At 49.4% G+C, this 12,802-nt stretch overlaps 1 protein-coding gene across 2 annotated transcripts; it reads left to right on the top strand.

Moving 5' to 3' along the window:
• Nucleotides 1-2,760: 2,760 nt before the first annotated feature.
• Nucleotides 2,761-11,779, top strand: TCP10L (t-complex 10 like). 2 transcript variants are annotated; one of them, XM_009202328.3, is made up of 5 exons: nucleotides 2,761-2,870; nucleotides 4,135-4,276; nucleotides 5,909-6,124; nucleotides 9,505-9,642; nucleotides 11,475-11,779. In XM_009202328.3, exons 1-5 carry the CDS (start codon nucleotides 2,833-2,835, stop codon nucleotides 11,700-11,702), a joined length of 762 nt encoding a protein of 253 aa, XP_009200592.1. In that variant the 5' UTR covers nucleotides 2,761-2,832; the 3' UTR covers nucleotides 11,703-11,779. The 2 variants fall into 2 exon arrangements, with proteins under 2 accessions (XP_009200592.1, NP_001162249.1); NM_001168778.1 differs by lacking the exon at nucleotides 2,761-2,870 and having other exon boundaries at nucleotides 4,136-4,276; nucleotides 11,475-11,702.
• Nucleotides 11,780-12,802: the final 1,023 nt, after the last annotated feature.

Raw genomic sequence — 12,802 nt, 5'->3', positions numbered from 1 at the left:
TCCCACAGCCTGCATTAAGGTTGAGCGCCCACTGCCTCCTCAGTTCCCAGGTTTCCGAACACACCTTCTTCTTCATCCCCCGTTGAGCTGGTTGTAATCACGGTTTACAAGTCTGTCTCCCTGGATGGACCGTAAGATCTTGGGGGCCAGGGCACTGTTGTTAGATTTTAAATTATTTTATTTATTTACTTTTTGAGGCAGGGTCTCACTCTGTCACCCAGGCTGGAGTGCAGTGGCATGATCTTGGCTCACTGCAACCTCCACCTCCCAGGTTCAAGCGATTCTCCTGCCTCAGCTTCCTGAGTAGCTGGGACTGCAGGCGCGCACCACTGTGCCCAACTAATTTTAGTATTTTTAGTGGAGACAAGGTTTCACCGTGTTGGCCAGGCTGGTCTCAAACTCCTGATCTCAGGTGATCTGCCTGCCTCAGCCTCCCAAAGTGCTTGGATTACAGGCATGAGCCACTGCACCTGGCCTAGATTCTCAAATCACATTTGCACAGATCTTTTTTCCATAGTAAGGAGTATTTATGGGTTCCAGGGACTAGGACCAGGTATCTTTGGGTGGTCACCATTCAGCCCTATTATACCTATAGCAACATCATCATAGCAAGAGATTGGGAACATCCCACATGGCCATCAGAGGGGCCTGCATGAATATGATACATCCATACAGTGGAGCACTCTGCGGCCCTTAAGAGGAACAAGGCCATCGTATGTATACTAACTGGGGAGAAAAAGTGCAAAGCACAAAATTGTGTTTATACATTCTACCATTTTATTTATTTATTTATTTATAAAATTTATTTCATTTTTTTGAGACAGTCTCGCTCTGGAGTGTAGTGTTTCGATCTCCGCTCACTGCTACCTCCGCCTCCCTGATTTTAAAAGATGAGTGAAAGATGTGCCGTGGTTTCCTCTACAGAATGTTCAGACCAGAGAGCCCTGGAAGACTATGCCTGAAATGCAGCTAAGGCACCACGAGGCTGAACAGAAAACGGGGGCCTTATCAGAGAGAAGAGAAGGGCCACATAGTCCAAACGCCCAGGAGGCTCCGACCTGACCTGTGGCTGCACGTGTTTGCTGCAGGGTGAGAATCTGGGGAAGACTCAGTGAAGAAAATGTCCTGGGCAGGCCGGGAAGAGCAACACACAAAGAGCTGCAGCAGAGAGAGGGATGGGGGGACCCTGCCCTGGGAGCCGCTCCGGCTGAGGCTCAGGAGGGGAGCTGCAAAGACTGAAACACATCGATGATGGCTGGTGATGAAAACAGGTGGACCTACTTTGATGGCAAGATGGACAGATCTGAGCTCACACATCCTTGGGATAAAAAATACAACTCTGTGGAAATGGACATGAGACACTGGACATGAGCCCTCATTCCCCAACTTGTAGAGATGACTGAGAAAGGCTTCCAGAAACTCGAGGACATCACAACTTCCAGCTGGGTCAAACTTCTCAGGGTGCTCTGAGGACTGGGCAGAGAGACGCCCGGGTGTCCCAGCGATGGCAGAGTCTCTAGATGATGGAGACACCATGAAGATGGGGATGGAACCTGCCTGCCCCACGGAGAGGGGAGGGACGGCCGTCCAGGTCTCAACCTGCAAACAAAACCCATGTGGCGCCTGAGAGGAGCGCACAGAAACGAACACAACCCTCACAGAACTCAGGACACACACACACAACACTTCACACACCTCAGGATACACACAACCCTCACACACCTCAGAACACACACACAACACTCACACACCTCAGAACACACACACAACACTCACACACCTCAGGATATACACAACACTCACACACCTCAGGACACACACAACCCCTCACACACCTCAGAAACCTACACAACCCCTCACACACCTCAGAAACCTACACAACCCCTCACAACATCTCAGGGACTCACACAACCCGTAACATACCTCATGGACTCACACAATCTTTCACACACCTCGGGAACCTACACAACCCCTCACACACATCAGGACACACACAACCTCTCACACACCTCAGGACACACACAACCCCTCACACACCTCAGGGACTCACACAACTTCTCACATATCTCAGGACACACACACACTCCCACAGTTAGAATGACGCACAGGGACAAAAGTGCCTTCTGGTTCCTCTTTGTAGTATTTTCTTCATTCATTCACGATGTCGGCGTTTACCGCCTATTGCACGCGAGTCGCTTGCAGAACTATCCGAGTGACACACGTCCCAAGCAGGCTCAGGTGAGCCCCAGGTGTGTGTTTTCCACACGCAGCACCATGGATGAGAAGGATGGCCAGGGTTTAACAGGAACATTGACCTCGCTTGCTCCTCATTCTCTTCTCTACCACAAAAATCACACGAACAATTCAGATGGAGATGCATTTAGTGAAATGATGAAACTTTGAATCCTGTCTCCTATTTAAACTCACATATATTATTTTCCCCTCATAAAAAATGTTTTTTTCTAGTAAATAATTTGATATCCAAAGAAAATTTGTATTTCTTCAAAAATGTATGCTCAGAGAAATGAGCTCTTACTACACGTTGGGTGTTGAAGACTTGATATTAAACACATGATTTTTGTCAATTGGGAGGAGCAGTTTGACTCTCTCCAATGTCCTTTGTGGATGGATGGACTCTACTGACGATGAGCTTCTGTATTATAATTGCAGGTGCGGGGATGTTTAATTATTATCTGAGCTGGTACAATGGTGACGCTGAGTGAGACGTTCATGCCCCTTTAAGACAGAAAGTCCGTTGGAACTGTCTGCTGCTCACTGGTCTCTGGATATGAGGCGGGAGGGCTTGGGGACAGCTGTTGGGACACGGCCCAGATGACCTGGTCCCAGCAGAACTCACCGTCAGGGAACAGGTGAGGTGACGAGGTCTGGTAGTAGGGCTGAGGGAAGGGGTCTTCCCTGGACGGAGGGGGTCATGAGTTTGGGGCCGAGGACACTGCGGTATCCCCTCAGAGGAGTGGGAAAGAAGGAGCTTTCTCAGGGCTGTGAGGACCGTGACCCCAGCCCACTTCCGCAGACACATTCCCAGTCCCGGCCGGGAAGGAACGGCAGTGGTCCGGTTACTGGTAGGTCTTGTTCTAGACCTTCCATTCGCTTCCATCAGGAGACTCTATTTTAAACAACATTTCTCCGATCCCTGTGGTTAAACTGTTCCTTCTTATGTTTGTATACAGTTAGAAGTTTATGAAAACACAGTCAGTGTTTTGCTGGGGGCCACGGGCTTCCTAAAACCGAGAGGGCGAGGCAGAGGTGGAGGCAGCTTTCGGAGATGACCCTGCAGGCTTGCAGCAAAGCTTTGCGTTTTCTCTTTTGTTTTTGTTTTCCAATTGCTGTGAGCTTCCTAGAACTGGTATAAATGCTCTACCTATAAAAAGGTGTTTCCTTTCCACGTCTTCACCATGAATTCACAAACGTCGCCCTGACGGTTCAAGACTCATACTCAGCACAGTGGAGGGTCTGCTTGTGCCCCTCCAGGTGGGTGCTGATCCCGTGGTGCTGATTAAAGGGCTGAGAATTCCACATGCGACCATCCACTCACACCCACTCACACCCACTCACATCCTGAGACCATCCCGCTCACACCCGCTCAAACCCCGAGACCATCCCACTCACACCCCGAGACCATCCCGCTCACACCCACTCACACCCTGAGACCATCCCGCTCACACCCGCTCACACCCTGAGACCATCCCGCTCATACCCGCTCACATCCCGAGACCATCCCACTCACACCTGCTCACACCCCGAGACCATCCCCCTCACATCCGCTCACATCCATTCACATTCTGCTCATATCCCACTCACACCCCACTCACATCCCGCTCACACCCCTCTTTGGATGACCAGAGTGCGTTAGGTGTCAAGCTGATCTTCTAGGATTTCAAGCATTTTCCACGGAGGATGGTGGAGAGCCAGGTGTGGACAGCTCAGTCCCTCCATCTGTGGTGTCCTTTCACCTGGTCAGCTTCAGGCTTGGGAATGTGCACACGACCCAGGGGGAGAAGAGTGGCTCCAGGTCCTGCTTACACTTAGGTTGGGGCTGGGGCCTTCAGCCCACACTGACAGGGTAGGGGGGCTGCATTCAAGCATCCCCATAGCCCTTCCCTTCCCAACCAGGATGCTGGCAGGTCAGCTCAAGGCTGGCACCCACAAGGGCACCCACCCAGAGGGCCCATGCCCGGGAGCTGGGGCTGTTATGGAGAAGACAGCTGCGGCAGCTGAGGTCCCCACAGAGGACTGCAACGCCGGGGAGACGCCAGTGAGTTGAGCTCTGTGGGGACAGAGTTAGCCCCACCAGGCGGGACCCTGATTCCTGTCCCTGAGGCCCACCATTGGACTTTCCCTCGCCGGGCCCCTGCAGAAATGCACCACCCGGGGACACTGATTCCATACTTCCTCTCCAAGGGGCACGTGGCTCTTTCCTCCTCTGCAACCATATCTCTTGGTGGATGGGAGGCAGGGCAGGGAGTTAAAGAAAATATTAACATTCCAGCTTTTCTCCTGTAATCCAGGAGAAGGCACCAGACTTTAAAAACTTCATTAAAGAAAATCAGAAAGTTGACATGCCTCACATCATCCCAGCAAGTTTCCTGATTTTTACCATCTTCCTCACTGGACCCTGTTGGACAGTGCTTGCTGTCATTAAAGTCCTACAGGTCCCTGTGGCCAGGGCCACCCAGTGCAGGGCTATACCTTTATCATGATCCCGCTTACATTCTCAGAGCAAGACTGGAGGCTCTACGATCCAGTGAAAGATCCCAGGGGAAGGTTAACATGTCAGGTTGAAAATGCAGTGACTTCCATAATTTTTAAACTATTGACTATACATCCATGCCAGTACAGCGTTTGAGACCAGCCTGGCCAGCATAGCAAAACCCTGTCTCTACTGAAAAAAGAAAAATTAGCCAGGTGTGGTGGCATGTGCCTGTAATCCCAACCCCGGATGCTGAGGCACCAGAATTGCTTGAATCTGGGAAGTGGAGGTTGCAGTGAGCTGAGATTGTGCCACTGCACTCCAGCCTGGGTGACAGAGCAAGACACTGTCTCAAAAAAAAAAAAAAAAAAAAGAATGCCAGCCTCTTTTTGCTGTAGTAGTGTTTTAACAAAAAAATCATAATTCACTAACCATCTTTATCTGGTTATATTATGTGGACTAACTCATAATAAACACTACTTAATAAGAATAAAGCTATGGCCAGGCATGGTAGCTTATTCCTGTAGTCCCAGCACTTTGGGAGGCCAAGGCAGGTGGATCGCTTGAGCCCAGGAGTTTGAGACCAGTCTGGGCAACATGGTGAAATCCCTATCTCTACTAAAAATACAAAAATTAGCGAAGTGTGGTGGCACATGCCTGCAGTCCAGGCTATTTGGGAGGCTGAGGCAGGAGGATCACTTGAGCTCATCAAGTTGAAGCTTCAGTGAGCTGAGATCATGCCACTGCACTCCAGCCTGAGAGACTGAGTGAGACCCTGAAGAAAAAAGAAAGAAAGAAAGAAAGAAAGAAAGAAAGAAAGAAAGAAAGAAAGAAAGAAATAGAGAGAGAGAGAAGGAAAGAAAGAGAAAGAAAGAAAGAGAGATAGAGAGAGAGAGAAGGAAAGAAAGAAAGAAAGAGACAGAGAGAGAAGGAAAGAAAGAAAGAGAGAAAGAAAGAAAGAAAGAAAAAGAAAGAAAGAAAGAGAAAGAAAGAAAGAAAGAAAGAAAGAAAGAAAGAAAGAAAGAAAGAAGGAAGGAAAGAAAGAAAGAGGCTGTGGTTGTCCTGTTTATCTCATCGGGTGTCTTTTATTCCAGGAATAGTGTTGGTCTTACATCAGAGAGGGCTTGAGTATTTGCAGATAAATGTGCCCATTGTGACGTCTGAGAGGTTTTTCTGGTGTTCTCTTCCCAATAACAGCCATTACAGCAGCAGGTCATCAGACTCCACCAAGAGCTCGGGAGACAGAAGTCTCTGTGGGCTGATGTTCATGCAAAACTCCGGAGTCGTATAGCTGCTTTGAGGAAGCAGAACGTGGAGCTCCAAGAAAAGCTGAGATCCATGCAGCTGCGGCAGTGGGAAGCCAGGCAGAAATCTGCAGCGTCCCCACATGCGGGGCAAGAATCACGCGCTCCGGTACCAAAAGTGCATTTATGTTTTTGTACCATTTGCGTTATGTGAAAATAGCGTCCCCGTAAAGATGTGGGCTTTCTTGCTGAGTGACGTGGTATCGCTCACGCTCCGGGTGGTGGGCGGGGTTGCTCACTTCCAATCAACTTCATTTCCCGTAAGTAATGATTAATAAGAACTGGATACATCAGGCGTCTCCCCTGGCACTCCAGCAGACAGAAGCATTGCCGCCCCCGGGCTGTGTGTCTCAAGTCTAGAATTCTAAGACATCTCCGGACAACAGCAGCAAACCCTTCCTGTGGACTTTACATGGGCTAGATACAGAGCTGTACGGTCTTACTCTCTCTGACGACCCTACGAAATGGATACTAAAACTAACTCCATCGTGGCCACGGGCTGGAGAACATGGAGCTGGGATTTGTTTTTTTTTTTTTTTTTTTTTTTTTTTGAGACGGAGTCTCGCTCTGTCGCCCAGGCTGGAGTGCAGTGGCCGGATCTCAGCTCACTGCAAGCTCCGCCTCCCGGGTTCACGCCATTCTCCTGCCTCAGCCTCCAGAGTAGCTGGGACTACAGGCGCCCGCCACCTCGCCCGGCTAGTTTTTTGTATTTTTTAGTAGAGACGGGGTTTCACCGGGTTAGCCAGGATGGTCTCGATCTCCTGACCTTGTGATCCGCCCGTCTCGGCCTCCCAAAGTGCTGGGATTACAGGCTTGAGCCACCGCGCCCGGCCGGAGCTGGGATTTGAATCCAGGGTGACTGCAGAGCCAGCTCAGTAGCCTGGTGTCCTTCTGTTCATCCTCTAGGGCAGCTGTGTAGAATGCAATAGAGACCTGTTGAAACGGGAAAAGTTCCCTTGTCCCCCTCACAGGGTGTGCGATGGGGGTGTGGCTCGCTTCTTTGGTTCTCCACTGCTCAAACCTCTAGGGGAACATACAGACCGGCAGGCTGTGGGGCTCTGACCCCAAGGCGGTGTTTAGGGGTGAAAGTTTCCAGCTGAAGCGCCAGTGGGTGTGTGTTACAGGGCGGGTGCTCTTTGGTTTAGCCGTCTGTAGGCAGTTTGTGTTTATCGGCTCAATTGGACCCTCTGGCTTATCACATGGACAGAGGGCTTCTGTGTCCTGGGTTCTTGCCTTGGTGTACCTGAAAAATCAGATCACATGTAGGCTTGGAGGATGGGTGCAAGGTTTTTTATTGAGTGGTGATAGCTCTCAGCAGATGGGGGAGCCAGAAGGGAGATGGAGTGGGAAGGCGGTTTTCCCCTTGGGGTTGGGCTGCCCAGCGGCTGGGCTCTCCTCCCACCACCCCGAGCAAACGCTGTGTCATTCCACCAGTCAATGCCCTGTTGGTGTCTGCTGTGTCTGCTGGTGTGCCCTTCGGCCGGTGTGTTCTTCTCGAAAACCAGCCACTTGTGTCTCTGCCTGCTAGGGTCTCGGGGTTTTTATAGGCATAGGATGGGAGTGTGGCAGGCCAGGGTGGTCTTGGGAAATGCAACATTTGGGCCCGAAAGCAGAAATGCCTGGGTCTGTGGGCACAGGCCTAGGGGTGGAGCCCTAGCCAGGGACCCGTCCTTCTCTACCCGGGACTTTCCTGCCCCCATCCTGTATCACTACCCTGCTCTATCCCAAACGGAGAACCAGCATTCTCATGCTGAAGTAGTCGGTGCTTCCCAGCACCAGCCTGCCTTTACAGAACCCTGAGCTTTCACGTTTGATCACATGGCTCAAAGAACCAGCCTAAGAGAGTGTGAATGTGGCCAGTGTTACCACTGCCTTGTCTGGATCCTGTTTCCCGCACATGGGTCTAAGCAACTTGAATCATTAAAATTATACGTACAGGTAACGACACATGGAACCACGCGAACACCCTCCAAATGTAAGTGGGGATATTTCTCAGTGGGTTAAGAAAAGTACTAACATTTCCTAGCTGCACTTATTGTGTGAACTTTTAAATCGGTACTTCCAGGACTTAGAATATTTCTGATACAGCACAGTGATTACAACACACACACACACACACACACACTCACGCGCGCACACACACACACACACACACTGAATATATTCCAGAGGAGCCTGCTCTGTGTTCTGTTCTCCAAGCACAGCGAGAACAGCCACAAGTTCCTCTACAAGAAATGACGGGAAATCTTGGAAGTTATTCCCAGTCTTTGGGAGCTCTGAGAGAGCTTTGTTTCCATGGAGATGGCTTCTGTTGCCTCAGAAAGAAAGTGGGTTTAGCCTCTCAGCATAGCAAAGCGCGCAGTCCTTCTGTGGAAGGAAGAGCAGAAGCTGGGCAGGCTGTTCCTCCATCAGAGGAAGAGAGGGGGACATTGCCACAAATACTGGCCAGGATTATCCACCTTCTGTGGGGAAACCCAAGAAGACCCACAGGGATTTTTCCCTGCATATATTGTATGCCAGTTCCTAAAAAATAGTATCTACTGCCCCATTTGGGTCATTGTACGTTGGGAGAAATGTAACCATGACAATTACCCCAAGAGTCAATGAAGTCTTACTCAGTCTGCACATGCCCTACAGTTTTTGATCATTCTCTTATTTCGAGATCAGAGCTTGGTGAATTTCCAAATATTTTTCCATTCTGTGCATTGTACTGGTCACCATGGAGCTCTTCATAAGAACAGGACCTACGCTCACAAGAGCACACCTGATCTGAAGAAAGAGGATGGGATATGTGAATCCCACACTTTAAATATGCGTAGGTGTAGCTGTGTGTAGTTGCAGTTTTAGGGACTGAATATCTAAAAGGCTGAGGCGTGAGCACCCACGGAATGCGGGCACGGCTGTGTGGGTGAGCCACTCTGGATCTGATATTAAGGGTTCTTTCATAGCAATGCTCTTCCCTTCTCACTCCCTCCTCCTCCTCAGAGGGGAGAGCGGTGAATAATTTAACATTCCAGACCTCACATACCTCATCCCACCTGAAGGATCACGCTGTTCCAGGTCAGTCTGCTGATAACAGGGAAAGTTGGGAAGTTGCATTTTGAATCTTAGACAAGTTGTAGAGACAACACTAGAAGTAGTATCACATTTTATTCCTCCATTAACACATTCCTGGTTGAAGACACAGGAGCCTAAAGGAAGATATGTTGGGTATTGTTTATTCTGTAGCCTTTGGGATCCTGTGATCATTTGGAAACAAGGAACCACAATAAGAAACACAAAGCAAACATCGGCTCCACAGTTTCCTTCACAAAACTTTGGTGAGGCCTTCTGTGCTTATCAACATGTTAGGGGGAAAACCCAGTCCAAGTCCCCCTACCTGGTACTGTAATGTTTTCAAGGACATTCCAATTATTCTTGATTGTTTTAAAATTTGAATTTATTTTACCTTCGAAAACGTGAAAATTTTCCCTGCATTTTGTCTTTTAGGCATTGGAACCCGCTTTTGGAAATATTTCACCTCCGTCGGCTGATGAAGAGACAATGCCCAAATACGTTGGCCGCAAGAATCAGAGTGCCACTTTCCTGGGACAAAGATCGTCATCTAACAATTCAGCTCCTCCAAAGGTGAACCTTTGTGCTTAGCATCTGTAAAGAGCAGCAGAAGTTCTGTAAACAAACACACGCAGCCCATCAGCTCCTCACCACACAATTTCTCCTCCCTGGGTGAGCATGGTGCTCCCTGGAGTCCTGACACACCCCGTCAGCTCCTCACCACACAGTTTCTCCTCCGTGGGTGAGCATGGTGCTCCCTGGAGTCCTGTGTTCTTCCAAGGACACAGTGCATGCCTTTCAAACAAGTTCCTAACCCTTAGCACTTCTTGCTGCAGAGCAGTTTCCAAGTCCTCCTGCTGCTTCCCTCTGAGTGCACTCACAGCAGCAAGCGTCTGGCTGGGCCGAATGGACTTGGGGGCTTTGTTTCCGTGGGTGCAGCCTGCAGAGGTGATGTGCATGGCACTCTCTCCACGTGCCGTGGCCATTGTGTCTCGGGGCTCACAGCCTGCCGCACTCCCTGCTTCTGCACTGCTGTCTTGCACCTGCTGCTTGTCGGCGTGGACTCTTCTGAACTGGGGTTGCACTGTTAGCTTGGGGGCCACAGTATAGGATGCTATTTTGTCTCTTGTTGGGAATAGGCCCCCAAATCTGGCCATAAACTGGCCCCAAAACTGGCCATAAACAAAATCTCTGCAGCACTGTGACATGTTCGTGATGGCCATGATGCCCACGCTGAAGGTTGTGGGTTTACCAGAATGAGGGCAAGGAACACCTGGCCCACCCAGGGTGGAAAACCGCTTAAACACGTTCTTAGACTACAAACAATAGCATGAGCGATCTGTGCCTTAAGGACTTTCTCCTGCTGCAGATAACTAGCCAGAGCCCATCCCTCTATTTCGGCCCATCCCTTTGTTTCCCATAAGGAAGAATACTTTTAGTTAATCTATGATCTATAGAAACAATCAAATTATCACTGGCTTACTGTCAATAAATATGTGGGGAAATCTCTGTTCGTGGCTCTCAGCTCTGAAGGCTGCGAGTCCCCTGATTTCCCACTCCACATGCTATACTTCTGTGCATGTGTCTTTAATTCCTCTAGCACCGCTGGGTTAGGGTCTCCCTGGCCGAGGTGGTCTCAGCAGTCTCTATCAAATTTTTCTTTGTTAAAATTAGATCCTCTTTAGAACATTCTGCCAGCCAGTGTGTCTCTTCCTGTCCTAGCTTTGTGTCACCCTCATACTCAGGAGGCAAATATCGTGAGTCCTCAGCCAGCAACTGATACCCAAAACTCCTGAAGATGATTTATCCCTTTGCATTCTTTCCCAAAGCAACTGCTGGTCAGATAACACTTTATTCCCTGAAGGAAGATCAGAAGTCAACTCCAAGCATTTGTCACAAGTAGGAAAATAGCTTTTTCAGATCTATGAGTACAAAGCATCGTAAGTCCCAGGATGGACTGCACAGGCCCAGCCTCCTGTGAGATGCGGACTTCTCTCATGCTCCCTCATGGACCTGAGTTAATCACAGGCATGCTGGGCAATGTACGAGCAAATAGATAACTGAATGGGTGGCTTATCCACGCCTTGAAACCATCACTTTTTAAATAGCGCAAAAGGTAGACAGTTATTTTTATTATGCATTTTTGAATTGAGCTTCAAGCACTTTATTTCACTGCTGACTTTATTCTACAATATCAGCCATATATTGGAATCCTGAATTCCACAGGAGCATGGGCTGTAAAATGGGGAATCAGAGACACCAAGTAGTGGATGCCACGTGTGTCCTTCTGTAGGAAGCAGAGGTAGAATCATCTGGATTCTGTGATACCTGGTGTGATGTGCTGCTTAACATTTAAAAAATATATAATGGCTACTAATGCAAACATTTCCCACATTTATTTTCAGCCAATGAGTTTAAAGATAAGAATTAACTTGTGGAGAACAACACCACAGGAAAACAGAGATAAAAGTCTTTCCGGGAGACGTCAAGGCAGAAGAGCAACACCCTCTGGAAGGCCGACTCCCTGTGCAGAGAGACGGAGGGTGTCTGAAGATGGAAAGGTGCCCTCGGACATCTGTGCCACTCTACACTGGCTGAATGGAAAATTCAGATTCAGAGAAAGTTCCACTTAGGTCTAATAAAAGTACTCAATTTGTTATTCAAAATAGACCAAGTAATTTATTAAACTAATATGTTTCTATAGATAAAACCTTGAATTTCTTCAGAAATGTCTTTAATGCTATAAAAGCAAACAACTTGAATTGGGTTTTAAAAATCAGTTGCTTTCCTGAGCTCTGTAGTTGGTATATTTCTGCAGAGTCTTTAAAAGAATTGACCTACCCTGTAGTGCGGAGTGCAGGGCTGTTGGGTGAGCCCTGGCGTCTTGCTGGAAATCGAGGATGGCTGAAGATGGCTTTGTGCTCCCAGCCTTTGGGCTCAAGGTATTGCCCACTCCAGGGACCTTGTGACAAGGCAGGCCTGTGACCGTCATTGCTCCAGGCTATGCATCCATCTTCCTGAAGTCTGCAAGACTCGAGGGGCAGAAAATCACCAGTGCAGGCTTCCCAGGCTGCCATGCTGCAGGAGCAGATGGCAGCAGCCAGAGGAGCTGGTGAGCAGGGTCCGGGACTCCTGTTTCCATGCTCCCAGTAAAATGCGGGGCCTTCTTGTGGATACTCGTGAGCAGAACATCTTACTATGGCAAGGACATGTCCTTCATGGAGCTGCCTAATTTGTGGCCACTTTTTGTCTGATTCTCTCATTGGTTTCTTACCTGTGAGACTTGCCGACATCCCCAGCCCTTCACCCTACACACAGCCCACATGTCGGTCTCCAGGGGCCATGACTGGAGATTCCGAATCCTAGCGGTCACTTCCCTCTGAGCATCTGGGGGAAGGCGTCTGGCTGGGGCTGGGTGGACCTGGGTGCTTTGTTCCCCTTTCTCCATTTGCCGGCCCACGGCATTGCTGCCACCCTGATGGAGTGCCCTCTCGTGTGGCACCTGCCTGGCCCCTTTCCCACGCCCCAGTTCTGTCCATGCAGCTGTGGGTGCTTCCTGCATTGGGGGTCCTGCCGGGAGGAGCCAAGAGTGCCCCTAGGGGAGTCAGGAAAGAATTCCCTCTTCACCTCGCTGCCAGAAAATGACCATAGCAGCTTCACAACCCCTGCAGGAACCTATCTCGGTAAAGAAATAGAGCCTATGTGGTGGCCGAGCCTCAGGTGTGGCCAAGCT

Source organism: Papio anubis, chromosome 4, assembly GCF_008728515.1.
Source record: "Papio anubis isolate 15944 chromosome 4, Panubis1.0, whole genome shotgun sequence".
Taxonomy (NCBI): domain Eukaryota; kingdom Metazoa; phylum Chordata; class Mammalia; order Primates; family Cercopithecidae; genus Papio; species Papio anubis.
The sequence above is the reverse complement of the archived record's forward strand: the minus strand, read 5'-3'. Positions and strand labels throughout refer to the sequence as shown.

Coding starts and splice junctions, on each gene's coding strand:
- TCP10L (XM_009202328.3), top strand. CDS start 2,833: ATGACCTGGTCCCAGCAGAACTCACCGTCAGGGAACAG. Junction 2,871..4,134: donor AACTCACCGTCAGGGAACAG/GTGAGGTGACGA, acceptor CTTCCCAACCAG/GATGCTGGCAGGTCAGCTCA. Junction 9,643..11,474: donor ACAATTCAGCTCCTCCAAAG/GTGAACCTTTGT, acceptor ATTTATTTTCAG/CCAATGAGTTTAAAGATAAG.